The sequence below is a fragment of the Mastomys coucha genome, unplaced genomic scaffold (genome assembly GCF_008632895.1).
Source record: "Mastomys coucha isolate ucsf_1 unplaced genomic scaffold, UCSF_Mcou_1 pScaffold12, whole genome shotgun sequence".
In the NCBI taxonomy this organism is placed as follows: Eukaryota; Metazoa; Chordata; class Mammalia; order Rodentia; family Muridae; genus Mastomys; species Mastomys coucha.
The window spans coordinates 54,046,414-54,056,444 of NW_022196894.1; the positions used below are offsets into that span (position 1 = coordinate 54,046,414).

General features: G+C 37.9%; 1 protein-coding gene across 35 annotated transcripts in view; it reads left to right on the top strand.

The window, feature by feature from the left end:
* Abi3bp (ABI family member 3 binding protein) overlaps nucleotides 1-10,031 on the top strand; it is a 229,041-nt gene that overhangs the window by 102,906 nt on the left and 116,104 nt on the right. For all 35 annotated transcript variants that reach the window (XM_031364086.1, XM_031364088.1, XM_031364093.1 and 32 more), the window contains exons 5-6: nucleotides 5,431-5,612; nucleotides 6,120-6,175. In XM_031364086.1, coding sequence (XP_031219946.1) covers nucleotides 5,431-5,612; nucleotides 6,120-6,175 — 238 coding nt within the window. The remainder of the gene's footprint in view (nucleotides 1-5,430; nucleotides 5,613-6,119; nucleotides 6,176-10,031) is intronic.

The window sequence follows — 10,031 nt, forward strand, 5'->3', positions numbered from 1 at the left end:
ATTGTGTAACATTTTCTAAGTTACTATTCTTATCTTCTCTATAGAATTATTAGCCAGATGATTAGGTGGAAAATTACCACAAGCATTCAAAAATAATATACTTGTCCTTAAATACTTTGTAAGAATACAAAAGATGAGTATAAGAGAAATAACATGAGGAAACATACATGGATCTGATAGAAAGATTAGACATGAAGGGAGAAGAGCCTTGGAAATTCACAGGAATATGGGTTATGCAAAGACTGGACTCAGGATGACCTGAGTCATTCAGGCAGACCTGAAAATTATGGAAGCTTAGATCATTCATTATATTTTATAATTAGATTTCATCTGCTAAAGATAAGGGATGTATACTTCTTCATCACTAAGAAGTAGAAGAAAGTAGGTTATGCTTGTAGTGAAATACAATGACAAAGTTCAGAGAGTGTTGAGTTTATTGTTGCTTTGGTAGGTCTCAAAACACCTCCACAATTTCCTTGGAAGATCAAAAAAAAAAAAAAGTTGATGTGATTACAAAGTAAGAAACTTGGATAAATTAGCAAGGAGGTTACTTTTGAGAAAAGGATATTGTATTTTATCTCCTGAAATTACCATGAAGGAAGGAGGGATGCACAAGGAGGATGGAGCATGGACAGAATCCATGGGTGTGGGGGGCTGCAGTCACTATAAAGAACATTAGCAAAGGGATATTAGGAGGAATCTTTAGATATGGGGTAGGGAACATTATATAGGGCCCATGCTTTGAGAAATAGTAGTTGTGTCAAAATGCAACTCTTGCTGTAAAAGTGTAGTCTACCAGGGCTAATGATGAGAGAGTTTGCAAGGAATGCATTAATTTTGATGTTCTCTACTTTTCCCCTAAGTATAGTTCACTGCCAGCTGCTACATTATAAACTTTATTTTATTTTTCTTTTTGCCTCAGGGAGGGTTTTAGAATAGAATATCTAATCTGTTGCTGAAAAAAAATTGTATAAAGAGTCTCAAACAGTATTTAGGTCCAAACTTTTTGAGAAAATTTATTCCTATGAAGAAGCAGCCCTCATGAGGCCATGCTATTGTTGGCAGTGGGCTTATGGTCAAGCCACTACCTACTTTTGAAGGCCCCATGAAATTTTTTTTTTTAAAAAAAGAGGCTTTTATTGTGTAGCCCAGGGTAGCCCAGGGTAGCCCTCAGGATTCTCCAGTTTAGTGCTTTGATTACAAGTGAGCATCACTATGCTCCAGCTTGCTATCTGTAGTTTAAAAAGACCCATTGCCTTTCTATATGGTTGTGCTCAAACTTAATCATCCACAAAAATCTCACAAAGGTAACATTCGATCTTGAACGTTCTCAGACAATGAAGATAATGTTGACTATACATTAAGGTGAATACACAGTAAAAGGACAAGTTTAAAAAGCCTTGAGCAATAGTGAACTGACTGTTCTCCGATTCTGGGTCCTTTAATGTTTGCTTTCATTTTCTTTTGCCAAGCTGCAGAGCAGAAACAAAATTTAGAGCAGACCAGAAAGAGTAGCTTAGGACTTAGAAAAAAAGATGAAGGATTTGTCATCCAGCTGGAGCTGCTCTGGGGCCTCTTCTAATTCCATAAAGTCTTGCTTTGCTAAGGTTTTATTGACAGACAAACTGAAATTAACAAGAATATGAAGTCTTCTGCAACACAAGCTTTTATTATGTTTTGCCTCAACTTATGACAAGTTTAGGGAAATGGTTTGTTGAGCAGGCCTCAGGAAAAGTGAATTTGCAAAATATAAATATAAACCCAATAGCTTAAATTGTTCTTTGCTGATGATGGGAAAACTTTACTGAGAGCACTTGCAATCTAATTTTAAAATGACCTGAGGAGAAGCTAGGCTTCTGTCTTCTTCATTGCACAATCTTAATGGAGCACTTATGGCATGTCAGGTTATAAAGCAGTGCCCAGTCTCAAGAGGCCCATAGTTGGTTTTAAAATCAAGAAGAATCTACTTCACCACTTCCAGGATAACACCTGCTCTCTTCTTTAAGACTGAGAGGCTGCATACCTTATTCACATTTCAATTTATATAGCGCTGAGAAAAGTCAGCCTGAATGTTATAGAGGAAGGGAGGCACAGTGGCTTGTATACATAAAGAACTTGGTGTAAGAGGGGGTGTTGAAATTGAAACAGATGAACTTTACAGGATGAATTGTTTTTAATGTGAAGCTGAGGGTCTTCGGAGACCATGGAGCATTCTCTTCCACTGTCTTCACTGGCAGGCTATACAACACTTAGCACTTAGCTGATTAGAAACCTTGGGCCATGCCGGGTAGTGGTGGCGGTGGCGCACGCCTTTAATCCCAGCACTTGGGAAGCAGAGGCAGGCAGATTTCTGAGTCCGAGGCCAGCCTGGTCTACAGAGTGAGTTCCAGGACAGCCAGGGCTATATAGAGAAATCCTGTCTCAAAAAAAAAAAAAAAAATAGAAAGAAAAGAAAGAAACCTTGGGTCTGTGCCCAGCAGCTCAGCTAGCAATGGGATCTTGACTCATGCCTGGTGTTAAGTCCTCAGAAATATATTCCTACTATTGGGGCAGAGTTGTAAGGGCTCATCAGCTTTGAGTTTTAGCTTCACAGCATTTCTCTAAGATCCCTTAAGAGCCAGGAATGGGTAGAAAGGAGGAGGACAATAAAAATTCATACTTGTCAAGTGATGCATTTCATAAATCACTGTTGAGATTTTGACTTACAAGACACAGAGGACTCGTATCATATAACATTTGTTACTGGTAGCAATGAGCACTCTTGCTGAAACAGCCCCCTTCACTCATTGGACTTTTTGCTCTTTTGGAAAGGAGGATTGGAGCCCAAGATTAGCTTTTGCTGGAAAAAGAGAAGCTATTGACTGACTGCAAGCATGTCTAGGCTTTGCAACTACTAAGAAAGTAGGCTGCATATAATAACACTCTTCCCCGGCTCTCAGTTCCTAAAATCTAAAGCCCCTGCTGACTTTATGGCCCTGGGAGCTAGGCATACATTCTCCCCCACATACACTTAGGTTTAACCTTTGGCTTAATACCCTCCTGGCACTGTCTGAAAACTTTGTTACTTTGCTTTGCAAAGTCCATAGTTATGTTCAGTCCTGGCCCCCACTTCTTATGATTCTCTTGATTTGTATCATCAAGAATGTGTGCCTAGGCCAGGCGATGGTGGCGCTCACCTTTAATCCCAGCACTTGGGAGGCAGAGGCAGGTGGATTTCTGAGTTTGAGGCCAGCTTGGTTTACAAAGTGAGTTCCAGGACAGCCAGGATCTGGAAAGAGAATTCCTGTCTTGAAAAAAACCAAACCAACCAACCAAACAAACAAAAAAACAAAAAAACAAAAAAACAAAAAAAAAAAAAAAAAAAAAAAAAAAAAAAAAAAAAAAAAAAAAAAGAAAGAAAGAAAGAAAAAAAAAGAATGTGGGCCTAGAGAAGGTAATGACGGTTAAAGTAAACTTAGTCATTAGTGGGTATCTGGTAAATGCTTTGAGCTGGAATAAGTGAGCGACCTTAAAATCCTAAATAAAACCAGTTAGTTAATTTACCTTCAAAAGGTGTGGAGTAGGGGAGTCATACTAAATTTTGAGAAAAACATATAAGGGTAATTAAAAAGCTCTAAATAGTATATGTAAGTATATATATATATATAATATAAACATATATATATATATATGCAACTATTATTTTGTTCTATTGGCTTAAAATATGTATTTAAAAATATAAAGGAATGACAGTGGGCCCTGGCACTTGGCTGGAGGACTATGCCAAGGCTCTCCTGGACAAAAATGGACTAATGACTACATGGCTTGACACCTGGCTATTGCAGCCTAAACCGCTTTTAGCCTCTTGATACCTGTGGTTTCTGTATAGTGCAAGACTTTCCATTCTCTCTGCTGCACCTGACCATGTGACTGTATTATCCAAAGGATATTGGTAAATGTTTCCAGCAATTCCAATTCCAATTATATTCATTTATAATACAAATAAACCAATTACATATATATGTATATGCATATATATATATATATATGTATATATACATATATATTATATGAATCACTTATCTGTCAAGATCACCTGTGATACCAGTTATCTCCTGGCTTACTCACTAGTAATCGAAGTTCAACTGTAAATATGACATTCTCATTCTGTTTGTTATCTCTTTCTAATACTGGGAACAATGTGGAGATTTTCATGTTCATAATTCTGTAAATGATGTAAACTAATACACTTCATCTTGCAGTGTGCTATTTTATCTGATATGCCATTTGCATACACTGGTGTTGATTCTGCTATATCAGTTTATTCCCTTCGGTCTGTAGAGTAGCGTGAATCTCGCTCCCCCGACCTGCAGCCTGGAGTACTGTAAGGGGGTGTTAAAAACATATCCAGTGAAGCTTTCTGTGGTTTGTGGTTCTGCTACCATCCATGGCAAAGGACAGCAGCCGGCAATACTGGGAAAGCCCGGCGATGGTTTACATTCATAAAATGGGATTAATAATTTCTACCATTCAAGATATTTTTGAGATAGTTAAATGAGACAGTTAAACATGCAAAGCCTAATGCTGGAGATTGTCTTACTACGACATCTAAACTGGAGTATTGAGTGGCCTGAAGCAAATATATAATGATGATGTTAAATGTATGCTTTACATTATTATTGTACCTTTAGCTTAACTATCAACTTTGCTTTTTAAAATAACAATTGTGTTTTAATCTTAAAAAGTAGCCCTGTATATACCATAAATTCTCAGGTTTGTCTTTTACCAAATTGGAAAATACTACTTTTAATAAGCCCTCCATGGAATAAGAAGGCTTGAATTCTTCAAATAAGGAAAGGACCACACTGTTTATAACACTTTGTTTCTGTTCTCTATGCAGTTGGAAAGGGATGAATATCTAGCATTTTCTCTTTCATGTCCCTAAGAAGTTAATAAGTATAGTGAGAATTCCAAAGTTGTGTTGGCACCTAACCATGCTGCTACATGACAAACTGACTTCAAAATTAAGATATAAAGCAAAAGCACAGATTTTGATAAGCTTTAAAAAAATCAGAACAGTTCCATATTTAATATTCAATATTCAATATTTAATCTGACTGAAGTCGCATGTGTATTTAGAAACTTGAGGGAGTTGGACTGATGACTCAGCAATTAAGAGCTCTTACTGGCTCCTATCGTGAGCGCCAGAGTTTAGGTCCCAGCATGGACGTAATAAGCCACACATTTCATAAACCCCTGTAACCCTAGGCCTGAGAGATACAGCAATGTTTTCTGGGTCCTTTGTACACATAGACACACAAGTACCTGCATACCCATGTACACATATACCAATATGTGAGTGTATGCAAAAGCAAAATGAACCTTAGAAACTTGGACTTGTATTTTTCATATCTCTGTGTTTTCAAACATCATATTTTCATTATTCAACAGATTTTATACAATTCGATACAGAGAAAAAGATAAAGAAAAGAAGTGGATTTTTCAACTCTGCCCAGCTACTGAAACAATTGTGGAAAATCTAAAGCCCAACACAGTTTATGAATTTGGTGTGAAAGACAATATAGAAGGTGGAATTTGGAGTAAGATTTTTAATCATAAGACTATTGTTGGAAGTAAGTATTTATTTAGTCCAATAAAGTATTTTTTTAATTCTTTTGTTAGTTGTCTAGTTTAAATAGTTTCACTAGGTGTAAAATATGAAATAAGTTCACTTTCAGTTATTTTCAATAGTCAACATGTTCTGGTATTTAAAAAAATACAAAAGTAAATAGCATTTATATATCACTATAATGTGGTTTTAAAAATAAATAATGAACAGCGTGATGTTTCCAGCTATGTCCCTGTAGTACTTTAAAAGATATATTTAACCTGTGAACAGCAGCTGAGCTGGCAAATCAAATGTCAATATGTATAAGCATCACATAGGAAGGCAGGCCAGTGGAGTGACACAGCCTACCACAGGCTTCAACTTCTCTTCCTCACACATCATCGGAATCAATATTTGAAATTTTAGTAAATGAAACTAAAAGAACTGTGGCTTTGCCATTGTCCCACAGTGAGAGAGAACTGATTAAGGAGCAGGAATAATAAAAATAATGACATTTCCTTCTTATTTTCAGGTAAAAACAAAGTAAATGGGAAAATTCAAAGCACTTATGACCAGGTCCACTCAGTGGTAGGTGCCAGTTTATTAAGATTTTTTTTTCTTTCAAAATAATATAATTGTGTTTCTACTTGGAGGAGGAGGGCAGCCCTACTGTGAGGTACCAAGTTTATCTACTGGACACTGAGTAAAATGCGAACAATTAGAAATTAGCTGCTTTTTTTCTGCAAATGATAGACATATGCTCCTAGACCCTTTCTAATTTGTTTAAAGCTCTACAATTCAGAGAGTTGATGCAGTTATTCTAGTATTTGTATATTTTAGAGTGTTTTGAGATTTTGTTCATTCTGTCTTGTGATGTTTTTTAAGGATTTGTTCATTTAGTATGTGTGACAGAGAGAGAGAGAGAGAGAGAGAGAGAGAGAGAGAGAGAGAGAGAGAGAGCGCCTATGTATGTATACCACATGTGTACAGGTACCTGTAGAGGCCAGGAGAGGGTATCAAATCCCTGGAACTAGAGGTAAGGGCAGCTCTGAGACATATAACTCAGAAGCCAGTCCAGGTCTTCTGGAAGAGCAGCCGTTGTTATCAACCACTGAGTGAGCTGTTTTTCATAAAACACTTTAAGAGCTGACTGACAGCTATTTGTCCTAGGCACATTGATAAAGTTCAAATCTTTTTATGTTTTGAAATGATGAAACAACCAGTTTGGTTTTGAAATGTGCCCAACCTCCAGTCAGCTCTGTAAATGTTTGCATGGTTTGAGAGTAGCAGTTCTCACCTCCAACACTCAAGAAACTCTGAGGTTTACAAGCCGTCACCATTTTCTCTCAGTTCGGTAAATGGTCCTCATGAGTCATCTTATCAATTATGTATAATGTCAGGCATGGTTAAAGTCATCAGTGAGAGAGATGGTTTGTATCTTACATCACATACACAGATATAAGGTAAAAGGTGTTACATTATTGAGCAGACAGAAGAGCCACTGGGGTGAGAGAATGAGAACTTTGTACTGACTTGAGTTGCTGTGTGTTGGAATTATACACCTTGAGAAGAAACCCTTCAATCAAATGGGCATAAGAGGGGCTTAGTGTGATTCTTCTCATTTTTCTAATCAGATAATTTGGACCCTAATAGTCCCTTCTCTCTTACTCCCTGACTCCCTTACCCTGGGAATGGTCCCTTTTTACTTTCTTTGTACCTGTAGTTACTCTGGGTTGTTTACTCTCATCTGAAGATTTGGAGCTAGGGGCTTCCAATTAGAGAAAAACATATCACATTTATTTTTCTGGGTCTGTGTACCTAATATAGTCATTTCTAGTTCCACCCATTTACCTGTGGAGTTCATGATTTCTTTTTTTTTTTCTTTCTCACAGCTGAAGAGTATTTTATAGTGCGTACATACCATATTTTCATTATCAATTTGTTAGTTGAAGGGTATTGGGATGTCTCTATTTTCTGCCTATTGTAAATAGAGCAGTAATGAACACGACTGATGAGTATCTGTGGAGTCATTTGGGTACATATGCCGAGGAGTTAGCATAACTGGATCATACGGTAGATTTGTTTTGAGCATTTTAAGAATTCTCCACATTGATTTCCACAGCAGCTGGACCAGTTTACCATCCCACCAATAGTGAATGAAGGTTCCCTTTTTCTGGCACCCTTCAAGCATTTGGCAGTTGTTTTGCGATCTTTTCTATCCTGACTGGAATAAGATGCCATCTTGAAGTAGTTTTGATTTGCATTTTCCTAACTGCTAGGGGCAGTGAAAGTTTAAAAATAATCTCAGTAGTATGCCTTTTATAAAATCAACTATGGCAAATTTTTATAAAATTGGATACTCCAGATTTTGGTGCATATGTGTTTAAGATAGTGATGACTTCTTACTTAATTGTCCCCTGATGAGAATAATATGCCCTTTATTTTTTCTGATCAGCCTAAGGTTGATTTAGTCTACCCCGCCAGACCATAGGACAGTGATGCCTGCTTTCTTCCTGGCCTCATTTGACTGGAACTCTTTTCTTCATCTTTTTACTCTAAATGCATGCTGTCTTTGAAGCTAAAATGTGTTTCTTGTAGACAATGGATAAATGGCTGTTTTGCCTTGATCCATATAGCCATTGTGTGCCTTTTCATTGTAGAACCGAGGCCATTATATGCATTGATTGTGGTCATGTTGGAAAGCATCACTCCGGGCTCTTTGGCTGTCACTTTCCAGGAAGAATTCAGCTGTTCTGATGGGTTTTCCTTTATGATGTGACCTGAGGTTTCCTTTATGATGTTTTTCTCTTGTTACTTCAGTATTCTTTGTCCTGTCTGCTTCTGGTCTATGCCATTGATTTGGATCCTTCTCCCTAACCCATTCTTATGATTTTTTTTGAGTTTGGCTTTAAAAGAAATTAATCTCTTTGTTGTTGTTGTTAAATTCCACCTACATATTTTGAATTCTTTTCTTTTTTTTATTAGATATTTTCTTTATTTACATGTAAATTTCACCTTTCCCAGTTTCCCCTCCAAAAACAAAGAAACGAACAAAAACAACAAAAACAAACCCCTGTTGTCTCCCCCCCTCCCCATGCCTGCCACCCCACCCTCTCCCACTTATTGGTCCTGGCATTCCCCTACACTGGGCCACAGAACCTTCACAGGGCTGAGGTCCTCTCCTCCTATTGATGATCGAATTTGCAATCCTCTACTATACACATGCTGCCAGAACAATCAGACCCCTCCATGTGCAGTCCTTGGTTGGTGGTTAAGATCCTGGGAGCTCTGAGGGTACTAGTTAGTTCATATTGTTGTTCATCCTAAGGGGATGCAAACCCTTCGGCTCCTTTGGTCCTTTCTCTAACTCCTTCACTGGGGACCCTGTACTCAGTTCAATGGATGGCTGTGAGCCTCTACATCTGTATTAGTCAGGTACTGTCAGAGCCTCTCAGGAGATAGCTATATTTAGGCTGGCTTGCCCTTCCTTCAGTCTCTGCAACTCCTTCTGTGGGTATGTGGTTCCCCCTTTTAAGAAGGAATGCAATATCTACCTTTTGGTCTTCTTCTTGAGTTCCTTGTTGTTTGTGGGTTGTTCTTCCTGTATTCCAAACTTCTGGACTAATAATCACTTATCAGAGAGTGCATACCGTGTTTGTTCTTTTGTAGTTGGGTCACCTCACTCAGGATGATATTCTCCAGATCCATCCATTTACCTAAGAATTTCAGAAATTTATTATTTTAAATAGCTGAGTAGTACTCCATTGTGTAGATGTACCACAATTTCTGTATCCACTCCTCTGTTGAGGAACATCTGGGTTGTTTCCAGGTTCTGGATATTATAAATAAGGCTGCTATGAACATGGCAGAGCATGTGTCCTTATTACATGTTGCAGTATCTTTTGGGTATATGCCCAGGAGTAGTATAGCTGGGTCCTCCAGTAGAACTATGTCCAATTTCCGGAGGAACTGCCAACTGATTTCCTGAGTGGTTGTACTAGTTTGCAATCCCACCAGCAATGAAGTAATGTTCCTCTTTCTCCACAACCTCTCCAACATCTGCTGTCACCTGAGTTTTTTATCCAAGCCATTCTGACTGGTGTGAGGAGGAATCTCAGAGTTGTTATGATTTGCATTTCCCTGATGACTAAGGATGTTGAACATTTCTTTAGGTGCTTCTCAGCCATTCGGTGTTCATCAATTGAGAATTCTTTGTTTAGCTCTGTACCCCATTTTTTAGTAGGATTATTTGGTTCTCTGGAGTCTAACTTCTTGAGTTCTTTGTATACATTGGATATTAGCCCTCTATCAGATATAGGGTTGGTAAAGATCTTTTCCCAATTTGTTGGTTGCCATTTTGTCTTGTATTGACAGTATCTTTTGCCTTACAGAAGCTTTGCAACTTTATGAGGTCCCATTTGCCAATTCTTGATCTTAGAGCAGA